Source organism: Pseudopipra pipra, chromosome 9 (assembly GCF_036250125.1).
Source record: "Pseudopipra pipra isolate bDixPip1 chromosome 9, bDixPip1.hap1, whole genome shotgun sequence".
In the NCBI taxonomy this organism is placed as follows: Eukaryota; Metazoa; Chordata; class Aves; order Passeriformes; family Pipridae; genus Pseudopipra; species Pseudopipra pipra.
In genome coordinates this window covers 29,200,582-29,225,216 of record NC_087557.1, presented here as the reverse complement: position 1 = coordinate 29,225,216, position 24,635 = coordinate 29,200,582, and the positions used below count along the sequence as shown (strand labels likewise).

The 24,635-nt window shown below is 39.4% G+C and overlaps 1 protein-coding gene across 4 annotated transcripts in view; it reads left to right on the top strand.

The window, feature by feature from the left end:
- ZZZ3 (zinc finger ZZ-type containing 3) overlaps nucleotides 1-24,626 on the top strand; it is a 54,172-nt gene extending 29,546 nt beyond the window's left edge. For 3 of the 4 annotated variants that reach the window (XM_064665527.1, XM_064665529.1, XM_064665528.1), the window contains exons 4-13: nucleotides 7,679-7,817; nucleotides 9,200-9,347; nucleotides 9,429-9,547; nucleotides 9,855-9,926; nucleotides 10,106-10,207; nucleotides 11,218-11,313; nucleotides 15,104-15,256; nucleotides 18,623-18,757; nucleotides 21,030-21,130; nucleotides 21,491-22,827. In XM_064665527.1, coding sequence (XP_064521597.1) covers nucleotides 7,679-7,817; nucleotides 9,200-9,347; nucleotides 9,429-9,547; nucleotides 9,855-9,926; nucleotides 10,106-10,207; nucleotides 11,218-11,313; nucleotides 15,104-15,256; nucleotides 18,623-18,757; nucleotides 21,030-21,130; nucleotides 21,491-21,635 — 1,210 coding nt within the window. In that variant the 3' untranslated portion in view covers nucleotides 21,636-22,827. Of the gene's footprint in view, nucleotides 1-7,678; nucleotides 7,818-9,199; nucleotides 9,348-9,428; nucleotides 9,548-9,854; nucleotides 9,927-10,105; nucleotides 10,208-11,217; nucleotides 11,314-15,103; nucleotides 15,257-18,622; nucleotides 18,758-21,029; nucleotides 21,131-21,490 lie in introns of all 4 variants that reach the window. The other variant, XM_064665530.1, reaches the window with a different exon arrangement.
- Nucleotides 24,627-24,635: the final 9 nt, after the last annotated feature.

The window sequence follows — 24,635 nt, the reverse complement described above, 5'->3', positions numbered from 1 at the left end:
TCCTCATATTCTACTACAGCTTAAAATATGAAGTTATACTGAGATTTTTTTTTTACTGCCAGCAATACTTTATCATGTTTCATAAAATAATTTCTGTCTATAGAGACTTGTCAATGGAAAAGTTACGTGACACAAATTTTTTGCAGGACTGTAGATTGAGGTTTAGCTTAGGAGTATTGTATAATCATAGAATCATGTCTTATAATCACATAAACTGTCCAATAAACCCCAGAGCTGTTACTTTGCAAGAGATAATGCCTGGGGCATGTGCTGCCTCAGCTTTTCCCTGCCTGCTGATGGGCCCACTCTGGGAGCCTTTAAATGTCAAGTGCATTTGTCAGATGGGTTTTTGTTTCTCTGAACACAGTGTTGCCAACCCCAGTCCTGGGGAACAGCACCAGCAGACCCTGCAGTCCTCACTTGAGTGGAAAGCAGAGCTTGATTTCTCTTGCATTTGTGTCCATTACCCCTGGAATTCTCTCCTGCTTTGCCTGGTTTTGTGCCTGTCCCACCTCCCAGAGTCCCCCACTGCAGCAATCCAGCCCTGGGAGAGAGAGTGGGAACTCTCCAGCACAGGGATGCTTTTCCCTCTTGGCTGCCTCGGTGCAGCACCTCTGGGTGTGTGGGCTATGGATTGATTGTGGAATGGGAAGAGTAACAGTTGCATTCTGCTGGCTTTCTCTCCTGGAGACAGTGCTCGTGCTCTCTGCCCTTTCCAAGCTGCCAGTTTTTGGAGGACACACAGGAATTCACTTGTAGTTCCCACTTGGATCAAAAATCATGGAAGCAGAAAATACACAATTGTAAAAAAAAACCCCCTACTATCACCACCCCCAAGTATCAGGTGCAATGCAATCATGCAATGCAACAAATATCAAATGCAAGAACAGATATCGGAACCAAGTGGAAATTCTTGGTCCTGATTGAAAAAAATAAAAGAGAAAACTAAGAAAAGATGGGGCAGTAATGTATTGACCCAGCACTGCTGTGTGGAGAGTAAAGCTCTGGCTCTGGTTTTGGCCACACACATAAGGAACACTTAAAAGGAGCAGTAAAATGTGGTTATACCAGTTATATCAGTGTAAAGCACACGTGGTGGCACGAGGAATAAATTATGTCAGCATAATTCCCTGTTTGGAAGGGGTGGACAAGTGGTTCACTAAAATATTAATAAGCATAACAAGGCCACCAGGAAAATGAGAAGATGCTGTTTGTGCCCTGTGCTGTGAGAATGTGTGTGCCTTTACTTGCCAGTTTTTAACTAAACCAGCTTGAAATTCTCCCATTACTGGCTTCAGTAGGAAATATCCTCCTTTTTGGTTTCCTTTGAACTTTGTTGGTGGCAGGAATAACCAGGTGGTTTGTAGTTTTTGATGATTGCACACCTTTATTTGGCTTTGGATAGTTCAAGGTGAAAATATTGCTGTTGTTTTCTCTAGCAGCCTTTGAAAGTGTTATGCTTCCTGAGCCAAGGACCAGCTGTGTCCATGGTTTATTATAGTGACCAGTAATAAAAATACACATTTACTAATTTTCTTCCTTGTTTCTAACTTTTCTTCCCCTTTTTTAGCCAAAGAATATTGAGTGAATGATGCTTTGTATTGCTGTTAGAACATTCATCTACTCATGGTTGTACATAATATTCTTGTAATTCAGTTACTTGAGGGGAACATGTTAATTTGTTCTTGTGGCAAGAATATGCACCTAAATATTTGGGCACGTGTGTGTCTTCCTTGGGTGAGAACCTGCAAAAGCTGATGTAGAGTGAGGTGAAGGAGTTCAAGGATCAGTGTTGTGAACTGTCTCTGATTCCTTTTTATCAGAGGGTTTCTGTACAGCTGGGTCAGAAGCCCCTTCTGAGGGGTTGCTTTCCCCACCACCTTTTTGGAGAGGAGTATCTAAGTGTGTGTTCTGGAGGAATCTGTGTGGTGTATTCCCTCTGCAAAGGAATTGGGAGCATTCCCATTAGAGATGATGAGAGGGGAGCAGAAGTAGTCCAGGATGTGCTGTCAGTCTGTCTGTCTGTGCCCCTTGGGAAGGAAACAATTTTACTGCCATTATCTCATGTACATCCAAGCCTTGAAAACAGAGGAATGACAGGGACCTGTTTCTTTTTCCCTGCAGACAAATACTTTGGAAAGTGCTGTCAGGGGAAGATCAAAAGGCTGTATTACAAAATGTATTAGCTGAGGGAGGACTGTTGGATGCTGTTTTGTTGACAAGACTGAAACAAGTTCCATGTTTGTTTAGAGGCACAGAGACCTAATTGCTACTAAAAATTCGGAAAACTTGCTGGAAATGTGGATATTTGATGAAGGTGCTTTTGTACAGCTGATAGGAAATCCTGCTGAGTGTGTTGGACAGCTCTTGCCAAGAATGAAGCCCATAGAAATTTGTGAGTGGGTGTTCTGTTTGTGGGGAAGAGTTAGGAATTTAAGAAAGAAGGGGACATCATGGGAAATACTGTTCAGAGGCTTGAAATATGAAGTCTGAAGCTGTGAAAGTTAGAAGGCAGGCAAAAATTGGAGTGGAAAACAGTTCTTTTGCATCCAGATGAAACACTGCAGTGGAATTTTTTGTTTTGCTTTAGGATTTGTTGGTTTCTTAAAAATGTCCTTTAGAAAAATGTGCTTTTTGACTCAGTTCTATTTTTGTTTTAAATAGGTGTGAGGATAGCGGTCAGAAATAGTGATTTGTCTTCTGTTCCTTGGAGAAGCCATCTAATGTACACTTCAGTCGTTTAATGTATAAAGTGGAGGTGCACTTTAATTATTTACTTACCTTTGAAGTATTTTAAAAGGTCTGAAGCACAAATACTAAATATGGGCAGTGAAAGTGCAGTAAATGACAGAGTGTGTAAGGAGGTTAAGCCAGAGTAGGAAGCAATTCCGTGATGAGTTGTAGAAATGGCTGTAAGTAGATTATCTTGGTCAGTGTCTGAGCTTTAGGTAAGTAAAAACCTGCCATATGCTGCTTTCTCCAGGCAAAGGTGCTTTTCTGAGTCCTCCCAGGGGTCGATGTGTGTATTGCTCTTATTGATTATGCCCTTAAACTCTGCTCTGTTTCTGAAGGGAGATCAAAGAAGGGCCACTCTGCATCCTCCGAGTCCAGCACTGAATCCCAGCCCCTTTCCACAGTGAAATTAGAGATTTTTTTAAATCTTGGATGAGTAGCAGAATAATTTGCAAGAAAATTTCGTGTCAAAATTACTGTATTGTCACACTGGCAAAGACTTCAGGCCAACCTTAAAAGCTGAGAGCATTTTCTGTTATTTGTGGGCACAAACAAAACCCAAGCAAAAATCCCCACTTGCTGCTTTGGAATGACAGGGTTGTGTTTGATCTGACTCCCCACATTTCTCCAGGGAGCCAGTCCCTCCACCTACAGCTGCCTTGGGTAACTTGGGAATTCTAAATGCAATTAATGTTTCCCTTTTCCTACAATAATTTACAGTCTTATGTTTAATATCCAATACTTTCTTGTCTTAGGATCCAGTAAGGGATTTTTTTTTCCTGAATTACTGTTATTAACCCAAAATCCAGAGTAATAAATGACTTGGGTATTGGAGAGCAGGTTGTAATCTGTACTTTGCTGGAGTGCCAGCAGATGGCAATGAAACAAAGACTTGCTCAGATGTGACTGATACAAACGGGTTTGGTGTCACAGCTCTTGGAAATACGAATTAACAAGGGTTTTTCTACTTATATTTTAGCCATGTTTTATTATGAGACATGTATACTCCTTCATGTAAAACAATCCCTACCTGCACAGGAACTAATCGCTATTTCTAAATTATGGTACACGTATTTTTACTGTCAAAGCCCTCAAATTGATGATACTACACATCTTAGCATAGTGTGAGCTGTATAACTGTAGAAGTGCAGTTAGTTTTAGGAGTGGGAATTGGTGACCACCAGCTGCACAGCATTTTATGAGTCAAGAGGATAAATCACTTCTTTTTATTTAGGCATCAAAGTACTTTTCTTTGCAAGGTACTAAATGATGTGAGGCAAGTAAGTTGATAAAGTAATTTTAAGTGAGTTTGTCTTTTGATATTGATTTTGAATTGATTTTGATTTTTTTTTTCTTGGTGTGAATGTAATCAACAGCCACTCTATGCCATCCACTGATTTAAATTAGCTACCTAAAAGTTAGAAATCTTCATTTTGTAGTATCAGTTTCTCATCTCACTCATTTGATTAAGGTTTAAAGTACAGTACAGTCTTCTCTTCAAGGGAGAGGAAACCTTCTGTGACTTGAATGACCCTTATTGTAATAATGAAAGTAATTTATTTAAAAATGCTGAATGAGGTGGCCCCTTTTACAGGCTGGTGTCCAGTCATTTAGTATAAAAAATGAGTAAATTTAAGAAACGTGCCTTGCTGTTCTCAAGCTTTGTCACAGGCAAGAGAGGAGGTTGCTGTGCCCCAACTCACTGCTGGAACAAGGGGCATGGAGATGAACAGGGGAATAAGGAATTGCTGGTGGCAGGACTGGCAGAAATCTGCTCTGCTCTGGGATAGTTATTTCATGGAGCAATCCAAAAGAGTGGAATATTTCTCACTGCAAAAGAAAAACGGGAGCAGCAGGAATTCCTGCTGATCATTATCAATCTGTAAGAAGTAACTTTCTTTCTTTAAATATCAGTCCCTCAAAAAGCCACGTTAATCAAGGTTTTTCAGCACAGAGATACCGGGGCTGTTTCTGTACTATACTGAATGATTCAAGTGTTCATCCAGAAGATTCCTGGCAATTAACATAATTTAAGTAAAATTACAAGAGTGTTTCAATACTGGGATTGTGGAAACACAAGAATTCCATTCTCTGCAGCTAAAGTTTTCCTGCAAAGAAAAGCTGCCCCAGGATTTTTATGTGCCAACAAGTTATTATTTATTTATTTAGCCCTGAGGAAAAGTGTGACTTAGTCAGTGTAGGGGGCATGGCTGTGAGGTTATTTAGTTTGTTTTGTTTTGGCAAAGGATGTGAGATAATTTTTATTGGTAATTACTGAGAGACCTTTCAGAGCAAGTGATGGAACTGTAGCTGGATGATTTAGAGCTGGCTGCTCTTTGCCTCGTTGAAAGATGGAGCCAGTTTTGCAGGATCTGGTTACTTTACCTTTATTAGCCTTTCAGATTTGGAGAATTTTAACACAACTGCAGGAGATGGTTTGAATCAGAACTGTGCTTACTTACAAAGGACCTGGAAAGATGGGTAGTAAATTGTTAGCTGGCTTTTTTTCCCTTTTTTTTTTTTTTAACAGTCCTGGAAATTATTTACACGGTGTGTTTTGTGTAGAAACATTATGTTAACGTTTGAGACTAAGGGGCCAGAACAGACAGAGGCTTCAAGAAAGTGCTCAATGTGTGTGTTGCTGCTTTTTCAGAGAGATATTTGGCTTTATTACAGTCATGGAGGGCCAGAGAGCCTGTACAAACCTGCAGAAACAGGATTGGTTTGAAACTTAAGCTACACAGCCATGGAGTGCTCTCAAAAGTCATGGTGGAGTTGAAAGGGCAGGGCAGTGGTTCAGGAGTACCCCAAAATGCACATTTTTGTGTGTTTCAGTGCTTCTGATAATGGCCTGGTAAAATTGCAGTCTTATGCCAGGGCTTCAGAATATATTAATCTGTAAAAACTGAGCATGGAAGTTAAAGGAAATAGCTCCAAGTTAATGCACTTCATAGCAGAGGTATAAAACAGTGCTGGGAAATGTTTCTGTAGGAACAGTTTGTTCAAAAACCCCTTTTCTCTCTTGAATTATTTCACTGTCCTGCTGCTCTGTAGCCAGAGATCAGCATCACGTGTCATGTTTTTAAATGATCCCAACATCCTTGTATTTTTGCTTATTTCCATGAAGACCAGTGGGGTCACATTTTTTTAATGAGGGAAGTCACTGGAGTTCAATATTCTTGTTTTGTTGTTATTTCTCCCCAAATGTAAACTAATTTCTTTCTGTTCAGAGTAAATTATTTAAGGCCACCTCCTTAAGATGATTTCATCCCTTACTTTACACGTGTGAATCATTCAATTATCCCTTCATTTAAATCTCCAATGTTTGGTTGCTTTTTTTTTTTCCTTCTGTATGTTTTGATATTTTAAATGAAATTATTTTCTTTCCATTTCATTTAGAGAAGCAATCGCTTAAATACAGTTTGAATAAATAAGGTGAAACAGCTCAAGAGAAGAATGTTAAATAAATACCTGCCTTTTTCTTAGATGCAAATTTGTGCACATTGCTGAGCCTCTGTTACCATGACTGTGTTAACCTGAGTTTTGGCACCTGCTGATGGAAACAGGCTGTCTGTGGTCCAGGTTCATATATTAATGGCCTATTTCATATAAGTAGTAATAAATTTACAACAGAATTGTGTCCTACTGTTTTTAAACCAGCTCATTATTTTAGTTTTAAACTTCAAAAAGTATAGCTATATTTTATGTTTTCAAATGTTACATTTGAGTGGAAAGAAAATGACCCTTTTTCATGGGGAGGCAGCAGTCTAGGCAGAAACTTAAATTTTTGAAGGTACAAAGCCTGTATTTTGCCTTGAGGCTGTTTACTTCACTTACACCTTACCCAATTACTAGTGCAGTCCACTGGAAAACTTGCATTAGCTCAGTAACCTCTGGATCTTTTCTGCCCTACACATGGAATTCACTGTGCTGGGCTTGTCTTGGCTTTAGCAGTAAGGGAACAGAAAGAAAACTTAGGAAATACTGTAGCAGTGAATAGCTCTTGCCTGATTTTAGTATGTGTTACGTTGTATTTTGTGCTGGACTAAATTACAGTTGTAATATTAAATGTCAGAAAACGTTTTCTCGGGAAAAAAGTTGATACATAATAATTTGCAACAAGAGGGGGGCCGTGGGTAATGTCAGAAATGGGCAGCTGTAACTTTAGAGCTAATAAAGGGTATTAAATGTAGGTAACTGTTTTTTAAAGGCTGTGTTAAAATATGTGATCTCCTGCCTCTGAGTCAGCTTCATCCAAAGCAGTTTGGGGGGCAGGTACCACAGTCACATCAGGGATGCTCAAAAGTGCCTGTTAAAGAGCCAAAATGGTGTGAAGCTGGGATGGCAGGTTTGAGGGGACACCAACATTTTCATTCAACTTCTGTGTTCTTAGAGGAATCTGTTTTCTATGTGTTTATTTTGCAAATTGCTCATTCCTTGGTTTATTGTTACCTTTCATAAATGATTCTTGTGTTCTGCTCTACAAAATGCTGAGATACAGTTTCCAAACCATTCCTGTCCAGCCTGTGCATAGTTGAGCAAAATGTTAAAGTTCTGTGGTAGAGTAATTTTTATTGGGGCAGAAGGAAGCTGATAGTGAAGTGGAAGAGAAATTAGGTCATTTTTTGGGTGGTATTTGTAACTTTGTAAGCAAAGCTTGTTGAGAATATGAGTAGAGGTTGTCCCTGATACCACATTGCTTTAGCTAGTACAGAATTTACATTTAAAGGACATCACTGGAGAGCTGAATTTTTTTTCTTTACGGGTTTCTATTTCACCTACTACTTCAAACATATTTGATATATTTTTACTATAATTCAGTAAAATGTCAATGAAATGTTTCAGATAAGCTGTGAAATCTGGGAGTAGCTAAGCATGGCCAGTGTTTAGCTGGGGGGGCTCTGTGAAAGGCCAATCAGTGAGATGTTTTCCTTTGTCTCTGTAGTTATCAGAGACTGTTACAGACGATTGCTGTACTCGAGGCTCAACGGACTCAAGCAGTTCAAGACCTTGAAAGTTTAGGCAGACACCAGAGAGAAGCACTGAAAGATCCTATTGGATTTGTGGAAAGACTCCAGAAGAAGGTATTTCTATGGGCTTTTCCTAAGTCTTACTTGGAATTTTTTTTTTAATAACTAGTAATTCATCATCTGTAGAAATTGGAGCATAGGTGTCTACTTGCATAAATATAGGTGTATACTTGCATAAAAATTATGAGTTTAAAGTCCTCTATCTGCTGAGCAGCAATAGCCCTTTGATTTCTTCTTAGATCTGTAAGACATAGGTCTTCAATGATTTTATTAGATACACTTTCTTTCCCTTTTTTGGGTACGTAGAAATGTGATTTTTAAATTTCTTAATCGTAATGTAGGTATTTTAAGACGACCTGAAATCTGCAGGTGACTGGGAAGTATCAGATCAAAAACTCCTGATTTTTCTCATTTGAGAAATGAAATGTTGTGCTTTGAGTGAATTTTTTAGGGTATTTCTTTAAGAACAGGAAATGTAGTTCATAACCTAAACCCAAAAGGAACACTAGAAAACACACCTGAGTTACAGACAACAGAATATTGTCTGGGAGAGGAGAATTCAGTTTGATAAGGAAACATTTTGTTTTGAAGCTTTAAAAAAAAAACCAACCCTGTAGTAACAGGAATACTGAAAACATGTTTTCAGCTCGAATACTTGACCTTCTAGTCTGGTAGCAACATGTTGTATTTGAGTGAGGAATGAAGTGGGTGTTTTATGGTGCTCTTTTCCTAGAGTTGTAGAGACCTGGAAGCCCCTTGGTTTCAGTAGTAGCCTTTGTGTTAAATTCTGAGAGGAGTTCGTAGTGTGCATGATGTAAGAGTGTTGCATTTGATAGTCATTTTATGGGGGAATGCTGAAGACAAGTGTCTGGTGTATTTTTGTCTCAAAACCAAAGGAATGATAGTCTCAGAGTTGACCTTTATTTATAGAGGTGAGCTTTACAACAGTTTTGTTCTAGGTGTAAGACAGGAAAATCAGTGTAAAACAGACATTTATTTCTTTGATGGGAGAATTTCAGGTGATTTAGCAGATGATAAAACTCTGGATCTTATGGGCTCCTGTGTTAAGAAAGGCACAGATCCTGAGCAAATGGCATGTTTAATGAAAAGCAGATAGGCAGTAAGAGGATACTGAAGTTGGAGACACCTGATTTCAGCTATGAATACACACTTAAAGTTGTCTGCTCAATAAGCCATCATTGACCGTGCCGCTGCATATTTTATATGCACTGTTGTGTATTATTCTTGAAAGAAACCTTCTCCTTAAAAAGCCTGTGTGCTGCATGGCACTTCAAAAGCTCTGATTTCCAATCCTGCTGTTAGCTAAAAGCAGTGTCGGGTTTTCATAACGTTCCAGCATTTGTAGCTTTTGTTTGGGTGTAGAGCAATGCTGTTAACTATTGCTTTTCACTCTGCATTCTTGGTGTTTTTTTCAGGTTGATATGGGTCTTCCATATCCTCAGAGAGTCGTTCAGCTCCCTGAGATCTCCTGGGACCAATACACCACTAGCCTTGGGAACTTTGAGAGAGAATTCAAGAACCGAAAACGTAACAGTAGGAGAGTGAAGCTGATTTTTGACAAAGGTAATGGAAAGGTGGGCGAATGTCACGAGAAGGAAATGGCCAGTGGGAGCTTTAGTAATTCTGTCTTTGTGTTGTTCACAGTAGGTATACCTGCAAGACCAAAAAGTCCTTTGGATCCCAAGAAGGATGGAGAGTCTGTGTCATACTCTGTCTTGCCTTTAAGTGATGGTCCAGAAGGTTCTACCAACAGTCGTCCACAGGTAGTTATTAAACAGGAAAGGAAAAAAATTTACAGAGTAGTCATTTTAAATTTATTTATTTATTTTCAATATGCATATGTGAATAATCTTACCTGTTACCTCAGATGTTCATATTGGTGCTGGTATGTCATTCATGTCCTCAAATCCAGGAACTTACCTTTGGTTTGGGCAAATTTTACTTCAAATTCTCCTGCCTTCATTTGGTGTGGGTTTGGTTTTACTTAGGGAGGAGAAGGGTTCAGATGCATTTCTCCTGACCACACTTTCTCTAAACACTTATTCCATTTTCTGTCCTGTATTTGAGCAGATGATAAGAGGGCGACTTTGTGATGAGACCAAACCTGAAACTTTTAACCAGCTGTGGACTGTAGAGGAACAGGTAACGGGAAACTCTTTAATTTTGTAGCTGGGATAACACACATGAGCATAAAAGCAAATTGTGTGACAATGTTTGTAGCACTTGGGAGCTCAGGGTCACATGTCTGTAGATACTTACCTCTTGACAGCCCGTACCTCTGCTAGGAAAAATGTATTTATTCTTCTTCACTGTTGATTTAGAAAAAACTTGAGCAGTTGCTTTTGAAGTATCCACCAGAGGAAGTGGAGTCCCGACGGTGGCAGAAAATAGCTGATGAACTGGGAAACAGAACAGCAAAGCAGGTAACAGGTTAAACACTTGGAGAAGCAATTGCTTTTCTTGACTTTTTTTTTTTTACTATCAGTAAAGAAAATTCAGTATATTTTCAGTAATCACAGAATGTAAGAGCAGGGCCTGCAGTTCACTAATAGCACTGCAACCCTCATACTCCATCTCAAATATAGAATGTTAAAAGTGCCCCAGAGCCCATGACAAAGCTGCCAGACCTGGTTGTTCATTAGATTTTGACAGCATGCATTTAATTTTATACAGAAAGTAGAGTGACACCAACTGTGCTCAGACTGAGTTACACTGGGGTGCTGAATTTCCTGCTCCTCAGTACTCTAGAATCCTATCACAGACAGAAGAATTGGTTCTGTACTGGGGCTGAGATCCACAACAGACAAACATTTATTGACACCAAGTATTTCTGCATCTGACTTACTGGAATTCTTCCCCTAAAATGACAGAATGTCTCCATTTTGACAAGAAGTAAAAAATGCTGATGTTCTTTGTTTACAGTATTTTAATTTCTTCTGTTTCAGCTGAAAGCCCAGTGAACTATGTCAGTATGCAGGATTACCTCATCTCTGATCATATTTATGCTTACAGGTGTATTTCTCCCTACCTGAAAAAATGAAGGCGTGCTCACATATTTCATAAATAAAATATAGACATCCCTTGTGCATGGAAACTCTGTACAATGTACCTGCCATTGTTAAGAGTGAGTTAAGTTCAGCTTCAGCAGGGAACAAGCTACTGAAGTTCTTTCTATCACAATTTTTTCTAGATTTTCTGTGTATATTTAAAGAATGGTAATTTTTTTCCTCTGAAAGCTGCCAGAGTGTCTGGAAATAGTACAAATGCAGCATTGCAAGATAGGTACCAGTTAGATTAATTGTCACAAAGGAAAAATGGAGGATTTCTTGTCCTAATATTTTGAACCAGTGTAGCAACACTGGCAAAGCTTTAAAGTGCAGAACCACTTACATTTCCTTTGACAGCTAACTGTGCCATGTTGGTTTGTTCCTAGGTTGCCAGTAGAGTACAAAAATATTTTATTAAACTGACTAAAGCTGGTATTCCAGTTCCGGGAAGAACTCCAAACTTATATTTATATTCCAAAAAGGTGAGACAATATTACAGCAGAAATTCTGTGTTTCTGGTTGCATTTCTGTGCAAATTGAGTCGACATCATTAACATTTTTAACAGATTTAAGTCTTGATGAGTGCATTCTTACTAACTAGTTTCACCTTGCATGTGTTTCTTATTTAGTAATCTTTTTCTTTTGCCAGTGGCACTGTGGAGTGAGGTGGATGGTAATTCTGGTTTCACACTGACAGCTCTTGGGGACATGGAGCGTCAGAAAAGAGAATGTTTTGCAACTGAACTAATAGGATTGAATTAGGGTCCTTTTCTCATTTGTAAATTTACTACAATTGATCAAAAAGTGATAATGAAAACCCTGTTGGAAGACGAAAAGCCCTATAATTCATATTATACAGTACTCTTCTAATTAACAAACCCATATAAAATTACATATAACTGAGCATGCTCAATTAGCACAATCATAGGCTTCAGACTGAAATGTCATGTTTTATTTTGATTTGCAACATGATGACTAAAATAATGTGGCCATATAAATGACCATTAAAATGCAGTGCTCTTCCTGATCTTGCAGTGGATGAGAAAAGGGTATATCCTGAGAGATGTTAATTTGCAAAAGAAAAGACTGAATTTCTGTGCAAACCAGTCACATGCTTTAAGTAATGTGGTACTCCTGGGTACTGTTGAGGACTGTAGACATTGAAAGAGGGCACTCTCAGGTTTTGGGGTGGTTTGGTTTGGTTTTTTGGGGGAGTTTGTTTGTTACCACAGTATTAAAACCCCTTTCCAGCGGCATTTGGTGGAGTAACATGACTTTTCTGCATCCAGCTGTCTGGGGTGTTTTCTGATTAAGAACAGAGAAAACCTTACACTGATCCTGCAAAAAGACAAATTTGCAGGTTGAATCCCTTAAAAAGTTGGAAACAAAATATAAATTACATTTAAATATACATTAAATATATATTTAAATATACACAGCTGCTGCCAGAGGGGTGACAGAAAGATCTCCCCCAGCTTGTGTCCAGTGATTTAAAATGTGAGACACCCCCAGCTGTGTTCCCTGAAGTCACTGCACACAATAACTGCTTGCACTGGAGGCTTTCCAGTTTGCCTCCCATCATGGTGACACCGTCTTACTTTCACCAGGATTTTAATCTACTGTTCTGCTCCATAAACAGAGGCAGGGCAGGTGCAGGTATGACTCTGTCTGCCACCTTGGCTATTGGAAAAGTGCTTTCTGGCAGAAGAACCGACAAAACCAGCTGGAAATACTGGTACCTTAAATGCTCTGATGAGATTCATCTGCCAGAATTCTAAATTACTCGTACAGTTGGGGCCAATTTCTGTCTTATAATATAAGAATACCTTGGGACTAATTTCAAAAGGCGTGGGAAATTTAGTTCTGAAAATCATAATCCTCTGAGTTCTTTATGTCACTGTACCACTTTAAATTACCTTGGTCACGTGTCTTTTCTTCCTTCCTCTTAGTTTTATTTGGAAAGACTGTTTTACAGAATGTGTGCAATGCTGTTTTTGATAAATAATGGGATTACTTAATCAGTGCATGGGGGACATTCTAACCATATTGTCCACTAATTTGAACAGTGATCCATGAAGCTCTTTAAGCCCACTATAATCAAGAGTAAAAGATACTTTCTAGAAAACTCCTGACATTCTCGTACTACCACGGGAACACTCCCATTCCTGCAGGTTTTTCTTGGGCTTCATACGTAGAACAAACCCAATCATTCCATCTGCTCTCCCAGTGTGATTCATCTCCTCACTGCCAGGCTGTGAGAGGAAGGTCACTGTGCCCTGCTCTGGACTGAGGCATCATCTCCTTTTCGTATTTGTAGCCTGTGTAAGAAACAGAGCAGGTGAAAAAAAAATCAAACAAACAGGATTTGTGGGGGAACTGAGCTCTCAGGCTGCTAATAGAGCTGTCTGCTTAGAGCCCAGATTGACAGCACTGCACCAGGCTCTAGTTGTTCCCAGGTCTCCAGTGGAGAGAACATAATGTGGCAGAAAGGAAATGCAAGAGCTGTTGGCAGCCTGGGCCATGCTTCTGTGATGATGGTCCTAATTTTGGTGTGGAGGAAGCACGTCCAGTGTAACTGCTGTAAATCTGCTTTATTGCCAATAATAGAGCTGTGGGGACTGGCTGCTGGGGCTTACAGCACAGAGCTGTGGGGAAATAAGAAGCAGAGAGATGTTTAATGGAAGGAATTGTGTCCAAAGGGATGCTTCACGAGGAAATACTTGCATTTCTCCATGGGGATTGCCCAGGATGCTTTTTTAAAATGGTTACTGGAGAAGTGAGAGGCCTATTCAGTTCTTGAACATCTCGTTGAAGTTGCTTTGTGTATCTACTCGTATGACATAATGTCTCTTCTGGCAAGTGATACAGGAAATCAAGCAGGATGCATGAGTCTGTTCTCCTGTATAACCATTATCTGCTGTGGGTGAAAATAAACCTGCATCAGAGAAGTAGGACTCTAGTACTCAGTTCTTCAATTATGGCTTATCATTTTCAATTTAATGTTTATATAATATCATTAGTGCACCTGCTTTTAAGCTTAATCCAGAAAATACATTTCCCAGAGGAAAAATGATTTTTAAGTGTCTGCTTTTCAAGTAGTATTTCAATTCATTTTTTAGCAGAGGTAGATCATGTTAAAAAAAGAGAATTCAAATGCTCAGTTAAATTCCTAGGTCATAACTGTGTGCATAACAGTGCTGCCATACAAGCACAGAGGGTTTTCCTGTCTTGATTCCAGCAGAGCCAGTGCAGCTCATCCCAGTTCCTCGTGATGCTTCTCCCTGCAGACACATCCAGAGATAACTTGTGTGATCTTTGCCTTTGCTTTAAACTCTGCACAACTGTCAAATAATGCTGTAGAGATAAACACAGTATTACATATTTTTTTTAAATTGATTTTTTTTTTTTTAAATTGAGGAATGTCAGATTTGACATTAAAAATGTCAAGATGCTGGTCTGCAAAGTAGCTGAGTAAAAAGTTTCTTTCACCACAAATTCTTCTTTTTGATATTTAATATTCTTCCATTGGGGAATAAGTAATAGGGCCTGAGTGCCTTTTAAAACTGGCATGCATTCTACACCTTCAGGCAACATTAGAGTTGAAAGGTTTTAGATTTATGCTAATGGAGTAATTTATCTCACCTAATGTTTTTGAGGTTCCTTTTCCAGGCGGTGACAGTGAAAAAAAACCTTCAGAGAGCAGTTCTTTCTGTCTCTTAGAAACCTCTTTTATGGTGGAATGAATTGCTTTTCCTCTCCTGGACCAGGAAAGAAATATGGATAATTAGCTTAGACATAGATTATATTTTTTTTAAGGCACAAGTAGAAGAAGTTGATGAAGTGTCCAGCATGGACTGCTCTCTTGGACCTGAGCAAAACTACTTCTTAGTTTACTCTCAAACTCGCATCATTGGAACTTTTTTAGTGTTTTTGAGCTTTGGTTCTCAGTCTTGAGAATTGCCACAGCTTTGCTTTGTGTTTTGTCTCCTGTTGTCAGTCTGCTCTGTTTGGATGGTTGGGGTTTTATGGGAAGGGCTCTTCCTTGCTGCTTTTTTACCAAGTGCTGCCCTGTTTATCTGATTTCACTTGTTATGGGGAGAAGAACCCCAGCTGTGTGAGGCTCTGATACAGAGATTAAGTAAAAATAATAAGCAAGATGATAGATTTTTTTAGTGCAAAAGCCCAATTTTCTGGCCAGGTTTTTCTCAATGAAGACTATTTAAATAATAACCGAGGGGCTGTTTTTAAAAATATACCGTTTTTTCACCCTAGTCATCAAGTAGACGGCAACATCCTTTAAATAAACATCTTTTCAAACCTTCAACCTTCATGACATCCCATGAACCTCCCGTTTATATGGATGAGGATGATGACAGATGCAGCTTTCACAGCCATATGGACACTGCAGCAGAAGAGGAAGTATCGGTATGTCACTGAAACCAGAGAATGTCTTGCTTGCTGTCATTTCTTTAGTGAATAATGTGAGGGTTAGGCATCTTCACCATAAAATAAATATCATCAAGCAAGTATTAAATTCCATGAAATTCATGAGTATAAACACGTGGTTAATATAAAGGCCTCCAACAGCAAAATATTTCGACCGAATCAGGAAGGAAATCTGTCAAATAAGTCATTTAAAGAGTTTTGTCCTGAAAGAGCTCAAACAAGTTTTAGCTGCATGTTTTCAAAAAGTGATCTGGCATGACATAGGTTTGAAAATAATGTTAACTGTACAGTTGAGGTTCTGGTTAAAGATGTGTTTTAGAAAAGTCACGCTGAGCTCTGGTAAAGTTCAAATGCTGTTCGTTGCTTTTTGTTGCCTTTGAGTGCCTGAATTAATGATGGATTTTGGACAGTCCACTTGCAAGTGTGAACTAACAGACTGAATTGCCAGTCAGCAAGCAAATCTGTGTATTCTTAGAGGCAAATTCTAGTAGACATCCTAACCCAGTGAGTTACTGCCTCATGCAGTGTGCTGCTCTCCTAATTTATCCCGTGCAATAATACTGCAGGAATTTAGACCCATGTCCTTCCCATTTCCACACAGAGTCATGGAGGGACTATCTCCTACTGCTGGGATGTTGGGCAGGTTTCACAGCTGCTGTGAACCACTGTGGTTTTCCTGAGCTTCCACTGAAGAACCTGACTTGTTAATTTATTTTTCTGTGTGAGAAGCTCGTTGCATAACAGAAGTCTTGAGGCCACCCACTAGGAGTCCATTCATTTTCTTCATTGACTTTTTTACCTGCATTGCACAGCCTTCCTTAATTATTAAATTTACTCCTCTGTTTCTGTGTCTCAAATCCCATCTTCACTCACATGGTCTGTTAGTTCATCTACAGACATTCCTGATAAATTCACATATTCCAGGAGGAATCTTAAAGGGCTTGGAAAGCAAAAAGCATTTTAGAAGAGATGCAGTGGAACTGTTTTTGAGCACACATGCTTTTGTTCTGTATTATTTTTAATTACATATTTTCTAACTGTTCTGTCCAGTTCTCTAAAACATTTTGGGTTTGCTGTGGTGTCCTAACTCTAAAAAATGTGGGCACCACAAATCAAGTGGGATTTATTCTAACTGGGGCAGAAGTTGCTGTGTTATTTTTGCAGTGATAATGGTGGACTTGTACCCCCCTCACCCCACTGGTTTTTTGTTTAATTTGGCATAATCTTCCTTCAGCAGTGCAGCATTTCCAGATGGACACATTTCTGACTTGAAATAATGTAGAGAGACAGAGGTGAGCTCAGTTACAAAGAGATCCCCATTATCAGTGCAAAATAAAAGCAGTTGGGGAGCAAAAAGAGGATCATAAACTGTGTTCAAAATGAATGTACAGGATTCTGTTCAGTGTTAGAAGTCAGGTCTCTTAGTGACAGGCACTATCTTGGAGGAAAACACTTTGCTGTGCAGAAGAAATGCAGTGTAGCAAGAAAATGAGGTTTTCTTTGACTTCACAGTGGAATTACCAGGTGCCATTCCTGTGTAAAGGCAAAAGATTTTGCCTGAATGTTACCAGTCAGCTTGACTGGCATAACTGTTCCTGAAAAATTATATTTTGGTATAAGTGAGTTATTTCCAAGTGAAGAGACACTGTTCCCAGCAGAGTTCATTTCCTTTTCAGTTGTGATTTCTTAATTTTATGACTAGTCTGACTATTCCAGAATACAACTGCTTACTATTGCAGAATGAATTGTCCACACAGGGAGCTGTAAAAGCATACTTTATTCAATATACAGTTCTTTGGTGACAGGCAGTTTTTCTCAGAAAAACTTGAGATTTGCATGGAAGCAAAATCCCTGTCTTGTATTAAGAGGATGTAGCTTTTCACCACACAATTGAATCATGTCATTTAACCACAATTGTTCTGACCATTGGCAGTCTAGTCCTTTATATAGGTTCATAATTACAATTAAATAATTGATAAGGCCTTTAGCAATTGAATACTAAAGAGCAAGCCTCTTTCCCTCACTTCTTTAATTGACTTAGTAAATAATACAGAATCTTCAGTCTTCACAGATTTGTGCAAAGAAATCATGCATTTAGGCTACATTAGAAGAATTTTAATTGCTACCTGAATGTTCCTGTTGGGGCAGGGTCTGAAAACTGCTCTGTGCCAGTAAAGGCTCCTCATCTTTGCAGACAGGTGACATCTCCCAGGTAGAGCTGCTGCAATAAAACAGTTGTCTTGAAAGGAGCACCTGAATTAGAACTTCTGTCCTTTCATAGCAGAGGGATCCTCAACCTTTGTTGAAGGAAACTGGATGAGAAAAAACCAGAAATTTTGTGTCTCTTGAAAAATAGACCCATTTACTGCAGATCCCTGGCAAAGATGTTTGCACAAACCTGTAGGGAGCCAAACTGCTTCATCACTTCTGGAAAATAGCAATTATTGTTTCTCTACTGTTAGGAGACAGTAAAGGGGTGAAGAAGTTGGATAACTCTGAAAGTTCTACTCTTTCAGTCATGGACTGGTGCTTCTGATCACTCCTTATTCTGACAGGTAGAGGTGAGAAGTTAATACTCTTAAGTTTGACTCTTCAGATGAAAAACACACATAAAGGGAGCTTGGTACTGGCTTGACTTCCATGGTTCTTTACAAAATCTCACTTTGTGTGGAAATTCTTTGAACTGTAAAATGTTGTCATTAGTTCTTAATACTTTCACAGCTTTGAAAGTAGCTGTGAAAAGTAAGTTTTCTTCTGAAAGAACCTTCAGAACAGTGATCATAACTACCCTACAGACAGTCCTTGTCTGTACCATTCCATGGAATAATGAAGAGAAAGGTCAATTAACTTGATACAACTGACCTGAAATTTTAGTTCTCAGCTACATCATCTGTTGCCCAGTGTCTGGAACTACAATAAACTCTCTTTTTGTCTCAAACAAGAGCTGACTCTGCTCCTGCAGCTGCCATTTTGCTCCCAATGTCTGGACAAGGGGATTATATGCAAATTGCCTTTAGACATCTAAGATGAGAAAAAAAAAACAAAATAGAAATTAAAGTTAGGCACTGCTCTCTCCTTTATCAGAGCTCAGGTCTTCACCAGAAGAAACTTGTTTGTAGGATAATGTGGGTTTTGTTTTAATGCAAATAATGGAGTATAAATAATAGAAAATAAGCTGTAAGTTAGCTGGGTACACTGATTTGTGCCATGTTTTTAGAAATATTTTCCCATTATGTTAGAATACATTGCTATCTTTTCCTCAACCATTATTAATCCTACATAATGATTTATGGAAAGAATTTGTTACAGTATCCTAAAGTGAGGATGTTTCTGTTTGGGGAACAGGATGAAGAGAGTATTCCAGTAACATACCGAGAGTTACCCGAGTACAAAGAACTGTTAGAGTTTAAAAAATTGAAGAAACAGAAACTCCAGCAGATGCATGCAGAGAGTGGGTTTGTGCAGCACGTGGGATTCAAGGTGAGTGTCAGGGATGTTCTTCTGGTACTCAGTGGGATTAAGAAGTTTACCAAGAGAATGTGGTTTGAATTCCCTACAAAGATTTTGTTTCATGCAGCAAGTTTGGGTCCTTAGTTTTGTTCACTGTGTCTGCTTTCCCTCAGTTTAATAAAAACAGCCCAAGTAATTCACTCTTAGGTCTCACTGAATGCTGATGTTTTATGGAGATGAATAACCATTCTCTCTTTCCCTCACTGTGTTAGGAAAATGCAGCTTGGAACAGAGCCTCGTTCAATCATTGCAGAATTCCATTTGACACAACGTTGTTTTAACAGTGATTCATTCATGATAATTCTCTGATTGATGTTGGAGTTATTTTGTCTCCTCCTGAAGCCAAGGAAGGGACAAAGACTTTGAATTACAGTCATAGATTGATATTTTTTCTTTGTTTTGTAGCAACTTCACAATCCTATCCAGTAATAACTCTCTGAAATTGAAGAAGGACACAAAACAAAGTTTTCATAGAATTAAGAGAATAAACATGAAGTAAAACTCATGTGCTGTCCCAGAATCAGCCCCTAATAGGAGACATGAAAGAAGGGGCATTCTTGAAATCAATATTTTCTTGTTTGCAAGAAAATATTCTTGCAAGACAATTCTTTGTCTAACTGCTCACTGTAACTGTTGGAACAGTTTCCTCACCTTGTTCAGTGTTGTGCAGCTAGATTTATCTTCTAATACCCATTTCTGTAAGAATGCAAAGATACTCAGTTCAGAGTTCAGTTCAGAAAGACAGTAGAATTGAGACAGACTCAACAGTTGATATGGACAAACTTAATCCAGTGTTAGACCACCAAGATGCTTTTTATTTTTGCTGCTTTAGTCAGCAGGGTGTGTTTGGTGTTTTGTTTTGTGGGGATTTTTTCAAATCAGCGTTTTCTTCCCCCTAAAATCAAAACTTCATTCAGGCAGACCAGATTCCAAGGTAACAAACCAGCTGCTTTTGCTACATAAAATTATTCTGAGGAGTAAATTGGCATTGCAGTGTCAGGCATTTGAAGTTTGGAAGTCTCTTTACGTCTGAATTTGATTGTGTTCAGCATTACAGTAAGCTGTGGAATGAGGTGATTATACACTGTTTTCCCTCAGGAATGCTGCCTTGCTCACTCCTTGGGCTGGATGGCCCTCACCTAATAAGCAACCATGGAGAGCAGCACTGGTTCTGCATGGCCTTCAGCCTCATTTACTGCACATTATTCAAACTCTGCTTTGAATATTGAGTTATTGAGTCCCTTGTGGGCTTTTTATGGCTTTCATTGCTATAATATCAGAGCAGTTTGGAAATACTTCTTTTTTTCATTAGGAAATGAAAGGCATGGCATTATTTCTGTTTCACAGGGGAGAGGGAAGTTGAAGCACCAAAATTAAGGTCAAGGGTTTCCACTGCCTTGGTTCTCAAATCCAGATTACTGGAACCAGTTTATATTTTTTTCTAAGTTTTAGCCACCTGGTGAAGGGAGGGCTCCAGGTGTGACAGGTCCGTGTGTGAGGCATTTGTAACCCTGAGCTGGATCAGTTGTGGCCAGGAACAAGCTGCTGGGCAAGAGGCTTTCACAGATGCTGAGAGAGAACTCCAGGTTCTGGGAGAGGATGAGAGGATGTGGAAGCACAGCCTCGTTTCCTACATTTCCCTTTTCAGTCCTGTCTCTGCAGCACTCTTCAAAGTTCAGATTTTTGGGAAGTTCTCCTTTTATTTATTTTCTAATACTCATTTCTGTAAGAATGCAAAGATACTCAGTTCAGAGTTCAGTTCAAAAGGACTGTAGAATTGAGACAGACTCATCAGTTGCTATGGACAAACTTAATCCAGTGTTAGACCACCAAGGTGCTTTTTATTTTTGCTGCTTTAGCATGTTCATGTGCTGAGTCTCAGCAGCTCCTGGAGCCACGGGAGGATAAGCAGTGACTGCAGGCAGGGCTGGGCTGCTCTGGTTGAGCAGGATAATGTCAAAATGGAGCATCTGGGAAGTGGGAAGCAAAGCAGGAGAAAGATGAAACCTCAGGGCTCTGGAGAGCCTGAGGACTTCCTTATCCACGGATACATTGTGGTCCCTGGTGTGAAGGATTCGGCTGCGTGGGCTGGCACTGGAACAGGGACACACAGGAACAGGGACACACAGGAACAGGGACACACAGGAACAGGGACACACAGGAACAGGGACACTCATAGGGCTCTCCATGGGGAGCTTTGGTGTGTCCTGTGGGATTTCAGTGCTCTCCATCTGCTCCACAGTGCGACAACTGCGGCATCGAACCCATCCAGGGTGTCCGGTGGCACTGCCAGGACTGCCCTCAGGAAATGTCCCTGGATTTCTGTGATTCCTGTTCTGACTGGTGAGCAGCACGTGCTTCTACTTGTTATTTGTCAGGAGATCTGATCTCCCTGCTGTGGAATTGCTGCATGTTGGGAATCTTTGCTCCAGCACGGGACACACACCCTGTGCTGGGGAAAGTGGAGGATACTTTTTTATCAAGTATTAGCATGTGTTTGTGGGGAGGTATATTTTTTAACAAGTTCTGGATGTATAATTTATTTTTTAATAAGATAGGTTTGGTACTGTTGAATAGAGGGGGGGAATTACACTTTATGAACTGGGATCCACTTTGGAATGAGTCAGTTCATATGATCGCTGTTTCTGAAAGTGAAGGACAATATTTGACTTTTAAACTGTTATCTTTTTCTTTCCCTTGCAGTCTGCATGAAACAGAGATTCATAAGGAAGATCACCAGTTAGAACCTATTTACAGAGCAGAGACATTTTTAGACAGAGACTACTGCATGTCCCAGGGCACCAGTTACAATTATCTTGACCCAAACTACTTTCCAGCAAATAGATGACATGGGAAGCAGATCTACCAGCTTGGGTTTACTGTCCTCTTTGAATAAATAACAATGGCACCATTGTTAATTCCGTGCACATTTTGGAAAGACTCTGCTTTCCCTGAAATGTCACTCACAGCATGACAGCTTCCTGGGTGTACTTGTCAAACTACAGCTTCGAGCTGTCATGGTTCTAGATCACTGAACAGCAGCTGAACATTCCTAGTGTGCAGAAGGTTTCACTGGGAGACTTTTCTCACCACATTAGACACTTTTAGGTGGTGAATCTAAACAAAAGAAAACAAAAACATTCAAAAGGGTGAGCCAGAATTGAGAGCACACATTAAAGATAGAGTAAATTCCAAAGGCTTTGAAGAACTCGGTTATAATGAGATCAGAGGAGATGAAGTATTTATATAAAAACAGTTTAGTAGCTTGCAGTTTTGTTGTGAAATAGTTTTCAGCACAGTAACTGACTTCTTTAGGCAAGGTTTTAACCAATGACAGTGTTTGCTTCTAGGCTGTACTCTAAAAATCCTCACTGTCTCGGCGACGGTTGGTTACAGGCCTTTATTAAATCGGAGCTGCTTAATCATGTTGACTTTCAATTTTTTTAATTTTTTTTTTAAAACCACGATGAACTCTATTTACCAACAGTGAAGCACTACAGGGGGCAACTGTGGCATTGCTTCCTTAACCAGCTCATGGTGTGTGAATGTTATAAAATTGTCACTCAGATATATTTTTTAAATGTAATGTTATATAAGATGATCATGTGATGTGTACAAAATATGGTGAAAAGTGCCAGTGCTAGTAACTGTGTAAAGTCTCTAATACTCGACATTAACTCCTTTAAAATAAAATACACAGCCTTCTGCCTCTGTATTTGGAGTTGTTAGTGCAACTCATCAAAGAAAACTGCCTAATATAAATCATATATATGGTAATAATTTTTCCTCTTTTGTAGTCTGCACAAGATCCATGAAAGATTGTATTTTTATTACTATTTAAACAGTGATTAAATTTAGCCTGAGCAGTGAGCAAGGGTTCACATGCATTCTTTTATACTGCTGGATTTTGTTGTGCATCATTTAAAACATTTTGTATGTTCCTTCTTATCTGTGTATACAGTATGTTCTTAAATAATGTTCAATTGTCAGGAGAACTGTGAGAAATAAACTATGTGGATCCAGTCTGTTTATATATAGAATGCTTGCTGTGACTTCCTTTCTGTGTAAGTTCTGACTTTTTAACCGAGGTGGGAAACGTTCCGAGGAGCTTTTCCTCCGTCCCACAGCCCTCCCTGTGCCAGCCCTGCAGGATGCCCAGTGCCCTCCTCTGCTCTCCTGGCACCGGGGCAGGAGGAGCACTGCAGTCCTCACATCTCACAGACTCCTCTGCCAGCCCACGGCAAATTCCAGTTTCAGCAGCCTTGGTACACACTGTATGCCGTTGTCTGAGAGGCTTTGTAATTATCTGTGACATATTTTACTTAATATATATTTTTTATTGAAATGTATAGCTCGTGGTTCAGAAACACTTGATTATTTTATAACTGTAATAAAGACTTCCAGTTGCTTTGAAACTAGAATACTCAGAGCAATTAGGTAGAAAACAGACTAATTTGACTTAAAAAGGTGGCAATAAGAAGGATAATTGGCTGGCTGCACCATGTCACTAATTACAGATGGATCAGTATGAAGTTTTGCAATAACTTTAGGTGTAGCTATTTTCTGCTTCAGAAAAACAATAATTTTTAAGCATTTAACCTATTTAGAAGGTAATACAGTACAGTTACTAAAACATTGAGCAAGTAGCATCTGTGAACATATTTCACTATACTTAGATAAATTTAATAAGCCCTAAAGAAATGTAACACAAAACCTCACAGGATGTATTTTAAATTGGAAGAGATCCTGCTCTGAGAGGCTCTCTAATACCACAAAAATGTGCTTTCCACATCATTCGTGGTCTTTACAGGAAACTAGAGTTGGTGAAGGTGTGTTATCAGGGAGACAATCTGTGGTAATACTCATTTTCTGTTGATATCCTGGAAAAATTACTGGAATAAAATAATGAAAGTACATTAGAGAAAAGAGTCATCAGTTTAGGATAGCTGGGAAAGAACCAAACATCATGGTATCACTGGAATGAGATTGGAAGCAGAAGGATAGTTTCAAGTCTGAATCACCCAGGAAAGGAGTGTCTTGGATAAGTCCTCTTTTATTGAATATGTATAAATATTAATATTTCCCTCTGCATGCATATACAGCTATTTTCTCTTGCAGACTTTATGAACATATGCAAATAGGTATCTAATGCACATACACCAAATCAAGCATGGGCTTTTTTTTTTTTTGGGTTTTCCACAGAAAAAAAGAAGCAGAAAGAAGAAAAATTAAACTGTATGTTAAATAATTTTTATAATTAGATTTTAAACTTCCCCCACCCCCCCAACCAACCAAACAGCAGCTGCTCGTTGCCTTTGTTCCCATCCTGCACCAAGCACGAGATCCACACTTTAGAACTTCTGCTGTGATTAGAAATCCAGGAAACCTCCCCAGGTGAATTTGCAACTTCCTGGTAACTCCAGAGTGTTTTACTTTTACCAAACCAAACGACAGCAGCAGCTGCTGGGGGTCAGGGCTCCCTCCCCACCCCGGCCTGGCCGAGCTGATGTTGTGCTGCCGACGTCGCTGCTCCCTCAGCGCTGGGCTGGAGCTGGAGAAGCACTTCCCAGAGCATCAGAGGTAAAATGTAGGCTGTAGAAGGACCCCAGGAAAAGAAGGAACATCCAGGATATGAAGGATAAGAACATATGTAAAACGAGACCCTTAAAAATAATCGAATTAGCATTTACAGGGCAAATGCTAAGGAAGAAAAGGAGACAGAAGACTCGGCCCTGACTGGAAAAAGGACAGACTCTGTAAGCATGCTGATTTGAGCTATATTTTCAAGTCATGTACTGTGCTTTGAAAAGGATTAAACCCACATATACTGTAACAGAAATCATTCCTC